The sequence below is a fragment of the Ambystoma mexicanum genome, chromosome 1q (assembly GCF_040938575.1).
Source record: "Ambystoma mexicanum isolate Mex_15411 chromosome 1q, UKY_AmexF1_1, whole genome shotgun sequence".
NCBI lineage: Eukaryota > Metazoa > Chordata > Amphibia > Caudata > Ambystomatidae > Ambystoma > Ambystoma mexicanum.
In genome coordinates this window covers 1,344,839,170-1,344,861,388 of record NC_090922.1, presented here as the reverse complement: position 1 = coordinate 1,344,861,388, position 22,219 = coordinate 1,344,839,170, and the positions used below count along the sequence as shown (strand labels likewise).

At 46.8% G+C, this 22,219-nt stretch overlaps 1 protein-coding gene across 2 annotated transcripts in view; it reads right to left on the bottom strand.

Annotated features, from left to right (window-relative positions):
- The window catches only part of EPS15 (epidermal growth factor receptor pathway substrate 15), a 1,698,287-nt gene that overhangs the window by 1,442,377 nt on the left and 233,691 nt on the right, over positions 1 to 22,219 (bottom strand). For both annotated transcript variants that reach the window (XM_069642214.1, XM_069642213.1), the window contains exon 3: positions 15,952 to 16,041. In XM_069642214.1, coding sequence (XP_069498315.1) covers positions 15,952 to 16,041 — 90 coding nt within the window. The remainder of the gene's footprint in view (positions 1 to 15,951; positions 16,042 to 22,219) is intronic.

The following is a 22,219-nucleotide window of genomic DNA, read 5'->3' as shown; positions in this document are numbered from 1 at the left end:
TTTTCTGCCGGATGGCCCAGAACCAGAGCTGCATCGACTCCCTGCACAGAGGAAGTGGCCCTGCACCCCCCTTTTTGTTGAGGTAGTGCATGGCCACTGTGTTGACCGTCAGAATCAGGACATTCTTTCCTCACACAATCGGCAGAAAAGCCTTCAGGGCAAGCCTGACGGCCCTCAGCTCCAACAGATTGATATGGAGTCTGGACTCCGACGGAGACCAACGACCGCTGACTGTCAACTCGTTGGCATGAGCTCCCCATCCCGTGAGGGATGTGTCTGTCACGATCGTCACCTCCGGCCAGGGCAGCCAAAATGGAGCCGCCCCTCAACAGATTGCCTTCCACGGCCCACCACAGAAGGTCCTGGGCGACCAAGGGCGGCACCCGAACGGGGTCCGACATCCTGCCGGAGGACTGTGACCACTGGAGCTTGAGAGCTATTGCAGAGATCTCATCTGCAAGCTTGCCTCTGGCACCAGAAGAATGCAGGATGCCATGAGGCCGAGCAACCTCAAGAACTCGAACGCTGGGAAACTCTGGGCATGTTGAAACTTGTGCACCATCTGCTGAATGTGGCGAGCCCTCACCTGGGGAGGAAAACACTGCCCCAGGGACGTGTCGAGCTCTGCTCCGATGTACTGGAGCCGCTGGATTGGCGTCAAGTGGGACTTCTTTAAGTTGAGGGTGAAGCCCAGCTTGTGGAGGGAGTGGCAGGTGACGGACAGATGATCCAGGACTTGCTCAGGAGAGCGCGCCCTGATCAACCAATCGTCCAGGTAGGGGTAGACGGGAATCCCCCCTTCCCCGAGATGCGCTGCCACCACTACCATGAGCTTGGTGAAGACCTTCGGGGCGGAGGTCAATCATAACGGCAGGACCCGAAACTGAAAGTGCGAGTCGCCAACTGCGAACCTCAGGTTCTTCTTGTGCTTTGGATGGATCGGCACATGAAAATAAGCGTCCTTGAGGTCGAGAGACACCAACCAGTCCTGAAGTTGAAGGGCCTGGAGGACTTGAGAAAGAGTAACCATCTTGAACTTGTCCTTCCGGAGGAGTTTGTTCAAACCGTGCAAGTCCATGATGGGTCTCAATCCCCCCATCTTTCTTTGAAATAAAAAAATAAGGGGAATACCATCCCTTGTTCCTCTCCGCTACAGGCACCAGTTCTATGGCGCCTTTCTCCAGCAGGGATTGAATTTCCTGCGCAAGGAGCGGATCCGGACTCTTCAAAGAGATTCCCTGGTGGATTGTTGTGAGGCCTCTGCCGGAAAGGAAGACAGTAGCCGTGGGCTATGATCTCCAGAACCCACACATCTGAAGTAATGGCACGCCATTCTACAAGATGCTGCGCCAGCCTTCCCCCAACTGGTGAAGCATGGGCCTCATGACTGAGCAGAAGCGGCTGCGGCGTTGCCTGAGGGCAAAGAGGAAACTGTACTCGCGGCCTTGGCACCTCGAGTACCTTGTTTTCCACCTCTGGCACTCTTACGGTTGCCCCTTTGACTTGCAGCTCCTTTCGCTTTACTAAAGGATGAGTAATAACGAAAGGAACCTCCCCTCCATTGCGGGCCCCTGTGACGAAAATGCAGAGGTTGGCGGACTGCAGCGCCCAACGACTTTGCTGCAGCTTTAGAGGTCTGCAACCTCTCAAGGCTCTCGTCAGCCTTTCTGCCAAAAAGATGTTCACCATCAAAGAGCATGTTGAGGAGCCTGGCTTGCACATCAGGAGCAAACCCTGACTTCAACCACGCAAACCTGCGTATCACAGTGCTCGCCGCCATGGACCGGCTGACACAGTCTGCCATGTCCAAACCCGACTGAACGGACTCACACATGGCATCCTTGCCATCCTGAATAATAGCAAGAAAGCCATCCCGTTAGTCCCCTTCGGGAATATGTTCAGCCGCTAAAGAAATACAGTTCCACAGAGTGTGCGTGAAACATGACAAGGCACATACGGAGTTGGGCACCTGAAGAGCCATACCCCCTGAAGAAAACACTTTCTTCGCCCAGCCATCAAAATGCTTGTCGTCCCTATCAGGAGGGATGGTAGGATACGACACCTGCTTTGCTGAGGCTGTAGCCGCCTGCACCACCAAACGCTCCGGAGTGGGGTGCGTGGTCAAATAGCAGGGGTCACTACTGGCTGGGCGGTATTTTCTCGGCAAAGCCTTGCCCACTGCCGGGAGACTCTCCGGAGCAGTCCAAGGCACTGCCACCCTTCCTTGCAGCGCCATATGGAATGGCAGGACCGGGTCGGTGGGTGGACCTTGGTCGAGGCTATCCGTCAGGTGATCCTGCACAAAATCATCTGGGGGCGCCGACCACCCCAAGTAGTCCGTGACCCTCGACATAAGGTGCCGGTACGATGACTCGGCATGGGTGCCAGGCTCAGGCCTACAGAACTCCACTTCTGGAGAGGTGTCCAGACCACTGGCGTCATGCAGTTTGACGCAAGTCCTCGATCTGGCAATGACCAGAAAGAATCTAATCCGGCACCGTGTCCGGAACCAACTCATCTTCAGAACCCTCTTACACCTCGGAAATATACTCCATAGGCTGGAAAGGGGGCAAAGAATACGGGAGAAAGACATGTTTTGCCTTGGCCAGAGCCTTTCTAGGGGGTTCCCCCGTGCCACAGGGTACCTCCGACACCACAGCCTCAAAAGGCGTCGCGTCGAATGAAATGGCGTCGAGTGTGGCGCCGACCGTATCGACGGCTTCGACACAGGCCTCGAGGGCGGAGGCCCGAGCGTGTCCTTCGACAGCCTGGGCGCCGATGGCGTCGACGACTTCCTCGGAGGCGGAACCTCGAGAGTCCATCGACGGCCTCGGCGTCGACGTATTCATCGAAGACTTCACAGGTGCAGACAGGCTCGAGCGCGTCGAGGACCGGGAACGGGCATGACTGGAACGATTCCCCTTGTCCGAGCGGGACCTCTCCCGCGAATCGTGCCGACCACCCGAGCCTAAAGGCATACGAGCGGTGTCTCCAGTATGGTCACGACCGACCCCTCTCGGAAGCCCACTCCTCTGGAGAGGCACGCTTGGAGGGATAAGAAACCCTCCGACAGCCGGAGTCCTCGGACGGGGAAGGCGACTGATGATGGCACTTCCGGGAGTGCCTCGAAGAGGCAGAGGAGTGGCGGGACCCACTCCGGGACCGAAACCCCCCTAGATTTACGATTATGATGCAGAGAGTCGCCCCTCGAATCGTCCGTCGAAAGACCAGTGGACCTTGCCTTCCGCGGCTTGGACACCTTACAGACCGACAGCTTCTTCTTACGTTCCCGCAAGGCCTTGGACGTAAGCGACTGGCAGTCGACCCAATCATCCGTGGCGTGGGCCTCCCCGAAGCACCAGAGGCAGGCGTTGTGCGAGTCGTCACCGACATCTTGGACCCGCAGACCCCACACTTCTTGAAGCCCGGACGCGGGGTGGAAGAAGAGGAAGACAACCCATACAATACTACACAAACGAACAGGTTTGAAGAACCGAAAGAACAGAAACTCCAAAGAGTCGAGGTGCGCCGAGATCTCCGAAGCGAACACGTTTGCGGAAAAAACGGAACTGAGGCTACGGGCGTCGTGCGTCCTACTTCCAACATCTGGTGACGTCGTCCGTCAGAGGAGGTCCTCGAGGACGGCGTATCGACGTCATCGACGCAGGCGCAGAAAATTTTCCCAAGCAGCACAGCTGAGGTGATTACCTGTCAGATATGGAATACGTTGGAGGACCCAATCCCCTCGAATAGTTTGTCCTGGTTTTTATAACTTTTGGGTTCACTACCTTAAATCGAATATGAGGTTGAGAGACATTAAAATGACAATAAGCCATAAACTCTTTTGGTACAGTGGTAAGAATCTTCCTGTCAGAGGATAAATACTGTGTCTCATCCCACAGACTCTTCTCACCACCCTGGGCTATGTCACATCCAGGTGATCCTCCCGCAATACACCATCCCCAGGGTTGGGATCAGGAAGCGCCTGCCTTCCCCTGGCCACCTGGGAGGAGACTGTAGGCAGGATTTGCGTGAGGGATCAGCACAATTTGAGTGAGGGATCAGTAGGATTATTCACACTCACCAGAAGTGACGCCATTCCACAGTTGCACCAGGAACTTCAGTGGTTGCTAGCTTGTGGTAACCGCTGCCTTCGCTGTGAATATCAGCATCCCAGCCTCAAGGGATCCTGTCCTAGAGAAGCTTCTTCAACCAGGACTGAAATAATGCTTGCCGTTATCTTTGTGCAGTGGCAGTCACTGTAACTCACCTTCCCCAGTCCTGTGAAGTGTCCTGAAAAGTTAGCATTTCTTCATCACCAGGGGTTGCATCTGGACCAGACCATAAGAATCATTGCACCCACAGCTCCTGGGTACCTCTCACCGGAACCAAACCAACTGTGGGAAATCCAACCTCCAGCGATCCATCAAAGTCATCTGGCAAAATCAGAGTATGGGCCTTAAGTGAACCCAAAGTATTTACTGCTCTCCCCCCCGCCCGTGTCCTCCATAGGATAACATTGGGAACTAGACGCTTTTTATCTTAATCTTCCATTTCACTGCCTTTTGGTGGTCATACCTGGGTAGTATTTTCATAAAGATAAGAACATACATACCTTACCTAGTAGCCTTGTTGAATATCTTTGAACAATCACCAACACAAGTACAATTAGACTTACCTACAGGGACTACATTTGGAGAGGGCTGGGGAGGGGAGAAGTATTGGGGTTCCTGGGATGTCTGCTTAGGGATTGAACCTGCTGAAGTTAGGAGATTTCATTGGTTACTTGGCTCCATCTTTACTGCATTCATTTATTTACCTCTTATGTTGATTAAGTCATTTTAATGAGACCCTATGGTGAATGTATGTATGTTTATTATTGGGTATTGATGATTGGGTTTTGGGTCACCTTTCAGAGTTCCCTGTCCACTAAAATGAGGGTGGCCTCCTCAAATCTGTCCACCAAGCCAGATTGTAGAAATCTATCTGTACAAGTTGGTGCTCAGCGCTGAGGATAAGTTCCTGTGCACCCTAGTGTTGTTCACTGGTGCAGTACTATAGTTCTATTTACACAGGACGCTGTGATTTGAAATTAATAGGCTATATAACAGTTGCCTACACTCATTAGATATGGAAACATTTACCATGACCATTCTTATAGCTCTCAAAGTAGAACATTTCAAAAAGTTGTGTCAAATTGCTAGATCATCAGAATCTAGGAATGTTACTGTACCAGTAAGTAGTGGTACAGTAAGTATGCTTGGGCAGGTCCCAGCAGTAGCAATGGGTGTGTAGTTACTGCCACTATTGGAAATGCAGCGGAAGAAGAGGGGTCTACTCATTTATATGCCAACTTCAGAAATGGAGGTCTTTAAGGAGTTAAAGAATGAAAAACTTAGACTCAGAAAATTAGTTTGAGCTTAACATGGCTAAGCTAACATGCATCAGGATAGAGAAAACAGAAAGACAGAACAACAGCTGGAGTTGGCCAGACTGAAATGACGCTCCTCCAGAGGTTCTGAAGTGGTTTTGGGTCCTCTTCTCATCCAAGATTTCCTAAGTAAGAGATAGTCCAGTAGACAACAGCCCTTCCCCACCTCGAAACCTTGTGACTTGTCCAAGGAGCCCATTAGTAGGATTAAACCCATTCCTGCTACAGTCCCAACAGGTTTATAATAGGAGGAATAGGAGGAAAAAGGGCACCTTTCCTGTACCTGTCTCAAAAAGAACCTAAAGAACCCAGGGAAATCGGTTGGCTGGGGCAGAGGAGTGGAAAGAAGGAGTAAGTTGCTTAACTATAACTACTGTTCTCCAGCATTGGTATCTTTCATAGATTCACATGCTGTGAATATTCCCCGGCGTCAAGCTGGGAATTCTTGCTTACCTTTTGGATATTACTTTTTAAAAGAAAAGTTACATTTATTTTGTATGCAGTCACCCTCATTATGGGCGCTTTAGTCCCATCCAATGGGACATCGAGTATTAAACTCCTCTCCAGCACTTCCAGTGACACACGCGTCTGAGTTCTTTCTCCAACAGAAATCATCTCATCTCGTCATCTCAAGGGAAGAAGTAATCTCAGGAAAAGTATAAGGACAAGGCATAAAAGTCGCTGTTCAAGGCCTGCAGCTCCTGCGGCCTCAAGCACCTCTTTGAAGGTGACGGGCATGGAGAGTGCATCTATTGCTTTTATCTAACAACTCAGTAGTAAGCTCCTCCTCAGATTCCGACCAGTCATGCTGGACCTTGTTTTGGTATCTCAGGGCCTTTACCCAGCCGGGGCGGATCGAGGGCGCATGTGAATCTATGAACGATACCAATGCTGGAGAACAGGTGTTACAGGTAAGCAACTTAATCCTTCTCCATCATTGGATATTTCATAGATTCAAATGCTATATTACATAGCAGTATGGCCTTAGTCGGGTGTAGGCAGGCAAATGGGACTCTGGAACAGATGCTGCAGAACTGCTCTCCCTGTCTGAACATCCGCTACTTGCCTTTTATCCAAGCAATATTGTCTGGTAAACATGTGGGGCACTCCCCACGTTGCTGCCTGGCAAACGTCAATGAGGGGTACTCCTGGTCATAGAGCCGCTGATGCTGCTGTGGCTCTTGTGGAATGTGCCCAATAGCTTTACACTTATTGGTATGGTCGAAGAGTTGTGTGGACGCCCTGAATGACTTGGTTCTGTCCAAGTAGTACTTAATGGCTCTTTTCACATCTTAAGAGTTTAACAGCACTTCCGCTGGTGAAGAGGCCTCTGGAAAGAAAAAAAAAACAGGCAGAGCTAGGTTTGCATTTTTGTGGAATTCCATGGGAAACTTTGGAATACATTTTGGATTGGTCATAAGTAGCACCTTATCTCTGTGAAAGCGCAGGTAGGGTTAGTTGACCGGCAATGCCTGCAGTTGTGACACCATTTGGGCTGATGGGATTGCCACTAGGAAGGCTACCTTTCAGGAGACGTGCTTTATGCTGGCTGTGGCCATTGGCTCAAATTGCTTTTTCATTAGTTCGCCGAGGACTATATTGAGGCTCCAGTCCAGCAGAGTCAGCTTAGTTGGAGGGAAAACTCTAAAAAGCCTTTTTAGGAAATGCTTCACCAGTCTGTCACTGAACAAGGACATGGAGATTCTTTTCCTTGTATACTTGGCGATGGCCGCCAAGTGTACTTTAATGGATGAGTGACGGACCTTGTTTCTCTAGCAAAAGTAGGTAAGGGAGAAGCGGCTCTAGGGTGACGTTGAGTGGGTCTAGCGTTGGCTGCACTGGAAACCAGTTAGAGGTTTTTCCACTTAAAGCGATACCTTGCATCTAGGATGTTTTTACAGTCCTGTGGAATTGTTACCTGTCCAAATACTTCAAAATCAGGCGCCACGTTGTTAAGTGCAGGGATTGCGGGTCATGATGTAGGACCTTTCCGTGGGCTTGCAAAATGATGTCTGGTTGTTTGGATAGCCGAATCGGCTCATCTGCTGACAGCTGGAGTACGTGACCAGTTGTGTGCAATGAGAATCATTTTGCAAGGGTGTTTCATGATCATTTGAATCATCTGATGTATAACCGGCGTGTGGGAAGGTGTATAACTGGCGTGGGGGAAGGCATAGGCATACTGGTTCATCCATGGGAACAAGAAGGCATCCCCTTTGGATCCTCACTGCAGGCTTCTGATTGCAAAGCTCGGGCATTTCTTGTTGCTGGCTGAGGCAAACCGGTATATGGGCGCGTGACCCCACTGCCTGAACACTGTTTAGTTGCTGTTGGTTGATTTCCCACAAGTGCAATTGCGCAGACTGCCTGCTGAGGCTTTCTGCTATGTTGTTTTGGTCTCCTGGTAGGTGGAACGCCCAAAATGAGCATCTGGTTGGAGAGGGCCCATTTCCAAATTTGTTGAGCTTCCAGAGACAATGTTGGTGGCTTTGTGCCCCTTTGATTCCGGATATCAATCATTGTTCCTGTGTAGTTTGAGTCTTTTTACAGCGCATCCCTTTAGCATTGGTAGGATTGATTTGAGGGCCCAAAGTACTGCTCTCAGCTCTAGCACGTTGATGTGTAGTTTGGCCTCTTGTGCCCTCCAGTCCCCTTGCGTGAAAGTGATCGCGGTTCGCCCCCCAGCCCGTCATTGAGGCATCTGTGACTAGCGTTCTGTAGTGACTTGGTTCCTGGAACGCGTTTCCCCTTTTAAGGTTGTTCCTGTTCTGCCCCCATTGTAGTTTGTGTACATATCTGGCTGGATGCACATTTTTTCCTCCCCAAGTTCCTGCCACTTGGGAACAATTTGCAGCTATGAACTCTTGCAGGAGGGGGGGGGGGCGCATGTGAAGCCTGCATTTGGGTATGAGTGGAATGCACAACAACATAGTGCCTAGTAGGCGCATGCATCAGCGCTCTGAGTCATAATGTGTGGGTTTGAACATTGGAATCAGCAAGCATGTTTATCCGCTGAACTGAGAGACACACCCTCTACTCCTCTGTGGCAAAGTGTGCCCCCAGAAACACCAAGTTCTTGGATGGCGGCAGAGATTTGTTTTAGTTTATTGAGAATCCTAAGCTTTGCAGTGTCCGTACTGTTTCCGACATGGCGTGTTGGGCCTTGGAGAGTGTTTTGGCTCTCTCACAAGCTAGTCGAAGTACGGATAGACATGGTGACCTTTTCTGCGAAGGCTTGCCGCAATGGCATTTGGTAAAGGTTTGTGAGGATGACTTTCGTCTGAACGGCAGTACCCAGAACTGGTAGTTGGTGTTGCAGATTACGAATCTTAGATACTTCCTGTGTCTGGAGTGGATTGGGATGTGGATGTACACATCTTGTAGGTCTAGGGATCCTAGGACTTCACGTTGTTGAATGGCTTGGATTATTGTTGTAATGTTACCATTTGGAACTTTTGTCTTTTGCTGAATTTGTTGAGACTGCGTAGGTCCAATATTGGCCATCATTTGCCGTCTAGCTTTTTTACTACGAAGTATTGCAAGTACACTCCTCGCCCTTTATCTTGTTTTGGAACCTTTTCTTTCGCCGTAATATTGCTGTTGCCGCTTTCTTTTTGTCTTCTCGTAGGTGCACCAGCAATGGTGCAATTCTGTGCCACATTTCACAGTCATAGTGTGACATTATAGCCAGCGAGTTAACTGCTTTTATTGTTGTTGCCCCGATTGTTAAGACTTCTTTCCCAAAGGCATCTAATTTTCGGCCTTCGTTCTTTGGCGGCAGAGTGCATTCTTGTGCTTGCGAATGGTCTTTCCTACTTGCTGCCGCTGACGCCACGGATTCAGGCGTGGGTTGGGAAGTGAGGCATTTAGGTGTGAAGTCTGGTGCTTTAAACTTCTTTTCCCCCCCTGGTGCTTTTAACCGCAGGTTCCGTGAACGGGTGCTTCAGAGTGTGTAACCCTATTTCCCACACGTGGTCCAATATTGGGATGGAAACTACAGACTTTGCTTTCTTACCCCTGTGGTCAGATAGGAAGCACTCTTTCTCCTCTGTTGGGATTAGGCTAAATTCCTGTCAGGCCTTAGAGATGGTGGTGTGAAACGCTCCTAGGTCGTCTGGCGGTGAAGGGTTGGGCGTTTCATCCTTGGTTTTCAGATTTCAATTTGCGAGTCAAGGTTAGTACCACAGGCTTTGCCTCGCCTCCCCAACTCTGCCATTCACCTGGGAGGGTCACTGGCGTCCTTGAAACACAGTGCAGCCTTCCGATGTGGGATCTGGCCTTCTCCACATGTCTTTTGCGGCCTGTCAGAGGCAACGACCTACAGTGGGAAAATCTTGGGGTTTTCAACCCACTGCTCTCGTCCCTTGGTCCGTCGCTCTGCTCCAGTAGGATTGCCTTCTCCCCGGAAGTGTGGCTCGTACTTGTGTTCCGTCTTCCTCAGAGTGTCTAACTAGGTTCTGCATTTTATCCATGTGAGGAGAGCTAATCAGTATCGGGTGTATGCCCTTAAAGTCAAGTGCTTGACTTTGCCTGACCAGATTAACAGGACATGTCCAGTGCTATGTATGAGAGTTTGTCTGGTTACTTTCAGTCACCCTCTTCCTCTACCTAGTGTTTGTGTAAAAAGGGGGAGAGGGTGGAGGAGTTGGGACCTCTGAGAATACTGAACTGAAAAATAGGATGGGTTTGAGGACCAAAAGGGGGGGGGATACCACGTCTCCCCATCGGCTGTCTCACCCCCATTCCCTGAAGACCCCTCATCCTGGTGATCCTCCTGCACTGGTCCACCCCCAGGGTCTGGATCCAAAGGCGATGGGCCATGCCCTGGCCACTTGACAGAGGGATGCCCGGGGACTAGCAGGTGAGACAACTTCTGGTTTCTCACATAGGTTACACTTCCATAGCCAAAGGTATGTTACTAGGGAAATCATGAAATGGAATATTGCACGAATATACTGTGGTGAAATGTTTTATTCAATTAGTCTGAGCAAGTGACCATTTTGGGGCCCGGAATTTAAACGGGTCATCATTTCAATTCATTTCTTTGATCGCAACAATAAGAAAATCAATTCACTATAGAATTAGGAAGTATTCTGCAAATGCCTATTTAACTTATTTATTGATTTTACCGTTTATTTATAGATCTCAATGCAAAATTATATAAGGGTGCGGAAGGGGGAGACAGACGCGAAGGTGGTATAGTTATTGCCATAGACTTATTAGACCGGGAAATAAAGACAAAACCCAACTTTGCATATTTCTAAGAGGGGTTTCCCTGCCTAAATTAAAACACTAAGGGTTCTGTCAGAATGGTTGTAAATCAATAGCCCACTGTCCTGTATCAAAATAGTAAGGATCAATCGGGATTTATCCCTGGCAGGCAAACCCACGATAACACGAGGAGGCTTGCACATCTAGTAGAGAAAATAGGTATCTCCCACACCCCAGCGATACTATTATCGGTAGACGCAGAGAAGGCGTTCGATCGGGTGGAGTGGTCCTTGTTATTCAAAGTACTTCAGCACATGGGATTTGGGGAACAATATATTGCGCGCATTAAAGCAAACTACAACTCACCATCCAGCAGAATAGTCATTAATGGCGAGGTTACGGACAAGATTATAATCTCAAGAGGTACGAAACAGGGATGCCCCCTTTCACCTTTGCTGTACGCCCTATTCCTGGAACCTCTTCTTATAAAAATAAGAGAATCAATAGATATTAAAGGGATTGACATGGCTGGACAGGAACATAAAGTTATAGCATATGCGGATGACATGCTAATTACCTTAGAAAACCCCGAATCCACCCTTTCAGCCGCGGTGCGGGAGCTAGAAACCTACGGGACCATATCCGGTTTAAAGATTAATAGGAAAAAAATCAGAGATCCTAATATTGGCAGGGGACAGAGCAAATATAGAAAGGGAAGCAAAGAAACTAGACCTTACGACTGTAGAGGGGGGCATAAAGAATCTGGGAATAGTGATCCCTCAGAAAATAGAACAATTTTATGGGGAAAACTACCCGTCGCTACTCACAAACATCCGTAAGGAATTAAGCAGATGGAATCCCTTGCAGATATCATGGTGGGGTAGAATACAATCAGTAAAGATGACTATTCTCCCAAGGGTGTTATACTACTTTAAGCCTCTCCCGGTGGGTGTCCCCGATTTGTTCTTCAAAACCCTAGCAAAATTAGTATCGTCTTTTGTGTGGAAAGGGAAAACGCCTACGATAGCGAGAATGCTCCTCACGGCTCCAACCAGGGAAGGGGGGATGGCGCTCCCCCATTTCAAAAAATACTTTCAGGCGGCACAGCTCAGAGTCCTAAGGGAATGGGTTGGGGAGAATCCACAGCAAATTTGGGCCAAACAGGATAGAGCAGTGGCAAGGACCCCGCTGGTAGAACTTCTCTGGAAGCAAAAGCAGCATAGGCATAAGAATGTAGGGATCAGCGAAATTATGAGGACCACATTGAAAGTATGGGACATCCAGACACGAAAAGGAATAATGACCACTACGCTGGGACCCTTTACCCCCATATGCAGAAATCCACAGTTCCCCCCGGGGATGGAACAAGGGGCATACGATAGCTGGGAGGAGGGGGGCATAACCAAAATAGGCGAGATGTTCATAGGTAAGGAAATGAGATCACTGAAATCCTGCATTATAGACGAAAAAATCCTCAAAAGTAATAGATACAGATATGAACAGCTAAAACACTGGCTGAACTCCCCGGAAATCACCGAAGCAGCAACCAGGGATCTCACAGGGTTCGAGACATATATCATATCCAATACGGGGGAGAAAAAGTGGGTATCCATACTATATAAATTCATAAACACACAAGGAGAAGACATTAAATGGTCATATAGAATAAAATGGGGTAGAACGCTGGGGGTGGAACCAACGGACAAGCAGTGGGAAGACCTATGGAAGCAAATCCCCAGGATGACCCGTTCGGCACAAATGGGAAATGTGGGTAAAAATTATGACACAATGGCACTTTACCCCAGAGAGGCTCCATTCGATGTATCCAAACTCATCTGACCAATGCTGGAGGGGGTGTGATGAAGTGGGTACTTGGAGACACATTTGGTGGGACTGCAGAGGTGTTAAACCCTTTTGGGAAGAAGTGAAAAGCGAAATGGGTAAAATATTCCCGGATGTGGGTCTGTTGGGGGAGGGAGTGTGGCTCTGTGGAATCAGAGACGATATAGCAATGCAATACAGCAAAACACAATGGAGAAGCTGTATGGGTCTACTTATAGCGGCATGGACCACTATAGCGCAGAATTGGAAGAATAAAAACACTCCACTGACCTGCATCTGGCTACGGAAAGTGTGGGCCCACATAACTATGGAAAAAATTACACACAAGATCCAAGGAACTGGAGACACATTCGGAAAGGAATGGGAAGGGATATTGCAATATCTGCAGTCAGACTTTATGGGTCAATGGTGCCCTCATAATATTAGGGTTTCAGACATCTTCAATGCATAAGCGGAACAATGGACTTTAAGATTTCATCCGACCAGAGGGGAGGGAGGGGGTGGGAGGAGGGAAAGGTTTAATATTAAATGTAATTGTACCTGCTTTATTTCAGTAAAACCAATAAACACAGTTTTAAAAAAAAAAAATCCTAGTTCTGTCCCTTACACTTAAAACTAAACTGGAGATAAAGCAGACCTTCTTGGTCTAGAAGAATTACTCCCTTCTTCTGAACTGGGGATAAAAGTTCACTTCCAGGTTTTGGCTTCTTCAGGAAATGGCTCCCTTCCTCCGGTAAAAACGGTTCTCCAACACAAAAGGCAAAGTTCAATCACTTCTCCTTGGTAGACGCACATGCCATAACATATTATAATAAAATCTTTATAACTTTGGTTACCAGGAGAATGAGTCCCTTCTCCTGGTATCTTGGCTTTCAGAGTTCGATACAACCAGGGTAAAGGACTTCCTTCCCCTGGCCTATCTTTCACTTGGTTCTAGGACAACTTGGCTCACTCTTCTGCAAAGCCAGGCCCCGAGGAAGACAATATGCAAGTCGTCCTGGTTTTGCATGCAGGTCCCATATCCATATTTCTCTGCTTCTCGTGATGGGCAGACTTTGTTTACCCGCCTGCCAAGTACTCCCACGAGGAAGATTATGGATGACTCGTCCTTGGTTGGGTGGGGATTTTCAGGATTCCCCTTAATGGATTTGTAGGTTTTCCTTCTTGGTGCCCCTCTGCAGTTGCCAAGACCCTCTTCTCTCCCAACCAGGCAGCCTTTCACTCCTGCACCTTTTGGGCTCTTCTTCTGGGACTCTGGCCAGTCTCTGGGCCAGTTTCGTCCTTGCTCAGATGTCTCGCGGGTACCGCTGACTTCTCCTGCGCTACAGTGGTTCTGCAGTGTTTGGCTCCCTGCAGTACACTTACCCTTTCCAGATCGCGAGCTCCACTCTGAGGTCGAGTTACTGCCTCGCTGGTTCTTTGCAGGGTCTTTTGACAGACTCCACAGAGACAGTCTTCCTGCTTGACGGTGGCCCATTCTGCAGGCACTTTAACTTCCTGAGCCAAACAGTTCCTTTGCTCTCTGTTCCTCCTGGGGCAGCTTGATAGCCTGATTAAACAGGTATTTAGTCCTTCTTCCCCTTTTATGTTGGTTGTTGAAACAACTGGACATGATTTACTAGAATGTTCATTTGAGTTTCCCAGAGAATTCTTCACTGCACCGCACCTACTCCTCGTCTAATACTTTCCCACACAAGTCTCCACTGTGTAGTCCCAGTCTTCCACGACTCAGTGGATGTCACACTGACTGCCCTACACATATACATGGGTTGTTTGAGTATAGTGTTTGGGTATACATGGTAGGGGCAGGGTCAGGAGGTGTTGGGCTGGATGTTCCCCCTGATCCCCAGAGGGGTAGTATCACCCCATGAGATCCGCCCACTGAGTACCACCCCCAGGGGAACTATCAGGTAGCAACCTCATCTCCCTGGCCTCATGGGAAGTGGCTCCCCATCGGGGAGAAGTGACATCTCAGGATTCGTCACAGAAGCAAAACATCTATTATTACTGTTGCATGAGCAACGCCGCCACTAGTAGCACAAGTTGTAAGACATTGGCATAGTCCATGAAAGGTATGGTTGATGAAGGGCTGGGTGAAATGGGAACACTGGCAAGTTGCCACCAAGTAAAGGGAACATATAAAGAGAGGCAACACTTCATGAAACGTGGACCAAGTACCCAAAAAACAAATATGCAAAGAAGAATGCTTCCCTGGACAGTTTGATGAGAATACTTGGCATGATAGTCATGACTGAGTAAGACTGGTGATGAGAACTTAACCCTAATGATGTAATTGAATGGTGTGTACCCCTCTCACCAAAGGCCGCATCCTACCCTCGACGGTGCTGCACCAGTGACTGGAGTCCCTCTGGCACCATATGCTAAATTTATATAACAGAACAGATGGACCCTTGACAGAAAACAAACGGCTCTAGGGTACTCAAGAGTTAGTCTAAAACAGAGCGTTTTTTGTGGGGGCTTCCACTGGTCACACCAAGACCAGGACCCCTCCAACTCCATGAAAGGGGGGTCTTGGCTGCTAAGTGGAGAGCAGGAAAATGCACGATTACCATCTGAGCTGGTGACATTTCCTTCAGGTGGACCTGCGTAGGCTGGACAACAGGGCAAAAAAATCCTGCTCCTTTTTTTCGTCTTGCCGACTTGATGTGGGAGGACCTATTGTAATGCCACATTGGCAGAGGTTTTCTACCAGTCTGGACTACATACATCTTGACGTGGACAGGACCCCTATTCGAGAGAGAGAGAGAGAGAGAAAAAGAGAGAGAGAGAGAGAAAAAGAGAAAAAGAGAAAAAGAGAGAGAACCAAAGCATAGTTCCCAACCCACAGTAGACCGGACACACACCAACCCACTCTAGTGCTTCTAATTAAATGACATGCACCAGATGGACTATTAACGGGTCATCGTAGACATTTAACATTAGGATTCTTTGATATGACTACTTATTGAGCACAAGAAAAAAAGTTGATCAGAAAAAAAAAAAAAAAATCACTGAACTGACCATACTGAAAAGGCAAAGAACAAAAACACTTCCAAGAGGAATATAATCACTTTTGTAACTTCCTTCCTCTTTCCATTTTATTGGAATTTGGCACACTAGTCACAGTACTGCCATCGCAGCTATGCTATGTCAAGAGGAGCAAGATAGTTTTATTTATTTCAGATTTACTTTTTAAGACTAAGTCTAATCACTTCTACTGACCCCACACAGATCTGCAGAGAAAAGCTGTGCATAAGACTGGATTGCCTCAGGCTCATCACTCGTGTGTCAAATTTATGATTTTCGCATTGCATCACCATGTAAGAATATCTAATACCCAGTGTAACGGCAAGGTGACAATTGTGCAATATATATGAATACACAATACTAGGCTGTTTCAAGGCCTATTCCCGTATGCACACCAGCGCTGCAAACTGTGTAAATAGGATCCAATGACTGCTACTTACCTTTCCAAGGATGAGGTCAGTCAGCCTAGATCGCTTCAGGAAAATAGCGGCATCAGAAGCCAACACCTTCCCTGTATTACCCGATTCAACCTGGAAGAGAGTCGAACATAAATTAACAAGTATTCAAATACAAAGTGTGCATATTCAAAGCTGAAGTACACATAATACTCTGGCAGAGTTTACATTAGCCCTGTAGCAAAAGACCTTAATAGGCTAAGTCACTTGCCTTGTCTCCGCTCTGCCAATATTCTTGCAAAATGGTGAACCAAGCCTATCACATGATAGGCGTAAACATCCATTGCTCGATAGGCATAAACACAAGTGAGAAAAGCTGCGCAACACATGCAGACCAAAGCATTCAGACAGAGAAGGCATATACTGATATAGAAGGCAGCTGGGGTTAACTCAAAAGCAGGACCTAAGAATAAAAAAGAAAAAGTAGAGGGACTGAGAAAGACTTTTTTTTTCTTTTTTAAGAGGGACTGACATACACAATGGGAATGGATGTCACAGGTAGTGAACATATAGTGAAATATACAACTCATTCAAATTGTCTTTTCCAACTGAAGGAAAGGCATAAAACAAGCATTTGCCAAGAGAACATTTTCCTATAACTTGGCTGGCCCACGGTGTGCACTTTTTCAGTGCTGGAAATTGACAAAGTGTACTGGGGGGGAGGGGTGATGAGCACTCACCCCGCATCCCCCGCCACCCTGCCCCCCCATTACCTTCACAGCAGATTGTCTGTGTGGGCGGGGCTGGGGACGGGGGCTGTTAGAGCGAGCTAGGTTTCGAACTGTGTGTGCCCTGAATATAGTATGATGGCGGCTTTGCATAAAAACTAAGTGTATTTTAGGAAAATAAGAATGACGACCAATGTATTAAATATGTCATTGCTAGTCGTTATGAACAGGCAATGCACCCTTCCTATGGTGCTCATTTCCTCTGTCAGAATAGTCAACCTGACAGTGAAATGCATGCAAAGCATGAGACATATAGCTTTGGACTGTTTCATTGTTGGAGCTTTGGGCTATTGATCCAATGCAGTCTGAAGTCGTTGCACATCGCAGCTCGACTGCAGACAACACGTCTGACACTGTCTCTACGCAGGCAGCTGAGCGGAGATCTGCAACAGCGCTATAAGGCTGGAAGTGTTTTCGTGTGGGGGGAGCCATGCAGGGTGTGACAGGTGACAGTAATGACAGTGCCATAATGAAGAGGCCAACCAAAAGGTGAGGTGGAAAAACTTTGGCCACAAGCTTTATTGTACATGAGCTATGGTGTGAAAAAAAAACAACCATAAAACAATTAAAAAACAAACATATTTTGGGGAACAGGGATCAGGTTAGCAGGGACCCTACTCCCACGTAGGGCCATCTCGAGGCTGATCCCTGCCGCCCTTCATACAAAAAGCATGTGACGTTCTGAGGACCCAGCGTGTGCGCCATCTTCTTGGTCTTTAAATTTGATCTTCATGCTGCATTCCTCTTCCAAAAGATGTCTCCTTTACTTCGCCAATGGCATTCCTGTTTTCCAAAGTTTACTTTCAATAAACAGACTTTCTTTGCTAGAGCATTGATTCCTTTTTTGTAATTCTTTCCATGAAACCGGGGGAGGCATATGCCTTTCACCCACTGTTGTGTGCCTTTTCCTGGCTTTGAGGCATATGGACCTTCCTTTAGCTCTTCTGACCCACTTGTGATGTGGCCTCTTGAGAGGCGCTATTAATATTGTATCCTCAGAGGTGGATTCTGGAGCTTCGGCTTGCCTTCAACCGGCTTTGAGTTTTTGGGGATTGACCTTTCCTTGTAACCCTTGTGGGGGACGTTTTTCCTTTTCCAACAGTGATGTATTCATTCCTTTTGCTCTCTGATCCACTTGGGATATGGCCCCCTGTGAGGCACTATTATTTTTATCCTCAGAGGTGGGTTCCCGAGCTTTGTCTTGCATCAAAATTGATTCGAGTTTTTGGGAATGCCCTTCCATTGCGCCCTGAGGAGGCATTTTGCCTTTCTCCCCTGTCGTGCGCCTTTATTCCTTGTTCTGAGGCATGTGTCGGCATACCTTATGATCCATGATCCACTTGGGATTTGGCCCCATGTTAGGTGTTATTAGTTCTTACCCTCAGTGGTGGATTCTTGAGCTCCGCCTTTCATCAACTTACTTCAGGTTTGGCATCCTGCCCTTTGTTTTTTGGTTATTTAATTGATTTGCTTTATGAGGCGTTTGCCTTTTAGGTTATCTGATGCCTATTCTTCCTTAGTGGGTCATTCATAGGCTTCGTCATTCATCAAAATTCCAAGAGTTGGCAACCTGCCCTTGTGATTTATATAATTATTTAGATTTATTGAGTTCTATGAGAACTACTTTAGTTGGCCTGTTCCTGTGACCCTGTGTCTTTTAGGTTTGGTGCCTGTTCTATCTTGTGGGTTTTTCTATCTTACCGTTAGTACCCGTCCTATTTGATCCCAGATTATACGTCAATATTACCAATATTTAGCGGGAGGGAAGGACGTTTTTTTAATTGCTGTCTTGCAGCTCCAGTCGCAACCAAAACAGGGGAACAGATGACTCGGGGCTATCTAGCCCACCTTAGTTATAGGCCAAAACTGGCCTGAGGGCAAGGTAGCCCCCCCTTTGAAGCATCAACGGCCCCTTCTCTACGCATCCGTCCAGATGGGGGAGGAGGGGCGAAGGGCATTTGATGTGGGGTGTCAGGGGCAGGGACTACCTGTTGTCACCTGCCCCTGTCACCTCCTTGCTGTTTTGGGCACCCAGAAGTCTGGGACCCAGTGGCCCATCCCGAACACCCGCATGGTAAGTGGGCCAGCACCTAAAAGGTGCTGCCCATGTCCGGGCCGACGACAGAGCCCACCTCCCAGTTTATGCCCTTGGGACTTCCAGTTCCGGAGGGCCATGTTAATAAACCCCCCACTCGCAGTTGAGGAAGCTCTCTGACCCTCACTGTCGCTCGTGGTAGTTTATCGGCAGCTGTTTCTGAGACATGGCGAAACGGCCCGCAGTTTTCTGAAGGCTGTTTCTCAGCTACAACGTTCAGGAGACTTATGGCAGTCAGGGGCATAGAGTTTCCTCAACTTTGGGGTTTTGGGCTAGTGTCTACAGAGAACAATTCCTCCACTGCACCTTCTATGGTTAAGAATCTGCAATAAAACATGTTGCACATTGACGTTCTGCCATTTAGGACACTTTACAGCTTCATGATAAAGGTTTCGAGTGGTTTTGTGGCAAAGTGTCTATTCTCAACGAATCCCGTCCAAGTCACTGCGTTTCCTAGAAGTGGGCGTGGAAAGTAGGGCTTTCAATTCCTTAGAGACATGGGTGGCGTTCGCCCTTTGAAAAAAATGATTCCTCAATTTGTGCCCTGCTCAAAAGTCGCATGTATAGACACTATGAATATCCTTCCTTCAAGCTCATTCTTATGCTAGCCCATGAGTGGGTTTTTATCGAAGGCCTTTTTTTCGCATTTTAAAACCTTTTTTGTTCTGCAGGAGTGGTGACATTTAAAAAAAAACAATCTTTACAGTTCCGTTTTGCTTACTTTTTATGGCAAAGGAAACCACTAATTAAACAAAAGTCAAATTAATTACATTACTTCATAGATGCAATGTCCAGTAATTGACAGACTCTTCAACGGCGATCTAATTGCAATGTGTGGGTTTATTATGCACAATAATTGTCACACTTCGAGACCCATTATTCTAATTGACAACGTTTATTTTGCAGGCTTCCAATTGTCTGAAATTTTATTATGGTAGGATATCACTAAGGCATGAATGTTGATGCCACTGAATTGTGCAATGAACATAGCAGAACCCGTACAAAAGATTCACTGTTGGGACTACTGTACTCCTAGACCACAGTCTACCTTTCATTTATGTGTTTGGCAGACATTACAGGAAAGGGTCAGGAACAAGGAGCTTCCCTGTGCGACAGAATATCAACAAATGTCAGGGCGTATACAAGGGAGACCAACTACTAGGCCTTTTCGATACGATTTTTGAACAGCATGAGGACTCTTAGCAGTCATAAGAGTAGGGGGGAAATTGAGGAAAGGCGACTAGGAGCACAGTAGTCCATACGGTGAGCCAAGTAACTTACTACTATGTCCAGTCTCCTTTAATCCACATGCCTAGGTTAAGCATTCCACACATGCGATTACAGAAAAAAGGTGTAGAAAAGTTTGTTTTTACATTTTTTTTAAAGGAGGTCCTAAAACTGACTGGATGAATTGTATGCCCACATTTTTGGTAGAATCCTGGGGATAATAATTAAAGAAAGGATGAGATGTCACCCATGTCACTGTCTTATCCGCATCTTCCTAAAGAACATTTTGCTGAACAACTGAAGCTGCTTTAGCTGATACACAATGGCTGCAAGGAGCTTTTGGTTGGAAATCGCTTCAACAGATCATTCAACAATACATGAAAGCATCTATAGGGCAATAATACATTTTTCTGCTCATTGCCTGTATTTTATTCATTTAAAGTGACAATTGTTAGTTGGACGAACGTCCATGATTTATCAAGAGAAAGCTTTGGAGCTCTGCTAACATTCAAATTTTGGAGGACACTGCAGCATCAGAAGGATTAAGAAAAGTGACCAAATCGTTTCTCGATTACTGTGAAACACAAGGAATACATTGTTTAAAAATAGTTCCAATTTTATCTTTATGAAATTTAGAAAGTGCAGTTAATTCCCAGGCTCTGCAAGCCAAAGAAATACCCACCAAGAAAGGAGTTTTGAATTAAATTAACTGCAGATCAATTGAAGACATGGGCTAAATGTTTCTGGCCGAATGATTCCAAATCAATTTTCATATCCCATACAGGGTGAGAGATGACTGGTAGATAAAGACAAATTAACCAATCAATTTCCCTTTTTGCTACAAGATTTTGAAACGTTAAACTATCAGAATTCAAGTATGCACCAGTCGCCGAAAAACATGTACAGCCAGACCCGTTTCGATGCTGTACTCTCCTAAACTGGAAACAAAAGAAAGTACATCTAGATGCAAGTGATAAGGATCTGCCATATTGTCCTATGTCCTATAACAGAATTGTGTTTATTTCTGTATTGTAAACATATCATTTTCCTATTTTAAGGAGATACTCCCCAGGTGCCTAAATGTTAAACCCTCAGGAAACAGGCTACTAAAACATATTAGGTGAGTGATGGGGAATAATCCAATGTGGCTGACACAGTAGGTCTGAACTCATACCTTCCAAGATTCCATAGCCGCAAGAAGGTTTGAGAAGGAATAACCATTTAACAAGACTTACAATATATAAATAGGAGTGAAACTAGTAATAAAGTAGATGAGATGGGAAAGTATAGTAGTTACCAGGGCAAGTGAAAAAAGAAAGAAACCGCAAACAAGTTCTTTATTACGATTCGGTAGTTGTTAGGCTGTGCTTGTCAGCGCCCCCTATATTTGTAATTGGTCTGCTTCTTTTGAGTCCTACTGATCGGTATCGAGTGCTGCTTATCACTGGGGAAGGCTAACAACCTACGCCTTACGGTAAAAGAGTTTGTGTCAAGATTCCTCCATAATCAGTGCAACTCAACTAATCCACATCATGTGATTTATATATTGTTCACAGTTATTTGCAAATTCGGTTTCATTACACCACAAATTGGAGTATGTTAGTAACATTGTGACTTTAATATCCTGACATGTTGGTTAAGTGTGCCACCACATACATTTTAAACAATATATAAACAGCATGACGTGGGTCATTTACGAGTTGTGCTGATAATGGGGGAATTTTCTTACAAACTCTCTACCAATCAAATTCTTTCACCACCCCCTCCCCCAGTACACCTGGATGCATAAAGAGGATAGCTTTTCTTGTATTATACTTCATTACCAACAGGTCATCAATGGAAAATCCCAGTCTTAAAAAACCTTATGAATAACGAGAGTGTAGTTACCATTCATTAGGAATATGACTGAAGACTCAAGGAATCTGCATTGTTCAGTGGCCCAATCAGATGCACATAAATAGGGAACATTTGGTGCTGAATTGCCTGCTCCTACAGGGAGAAGGCCTGCCTGTACAGCAGTGTGGTCTGTTCAGATCACAATTCTGCAACTCCTAATTGAGGAATAGGGAGTTTTGAGAAACAGAAAGAACACTTTGTTCCAGAAAATGTGTGTACACATTCAGAACCATGTAGTGACCCAATGTCGCAATCCCCATCCAAGGGACACATCTGTTATAATTGCAGAGCATTCTAGTTCCTCAAA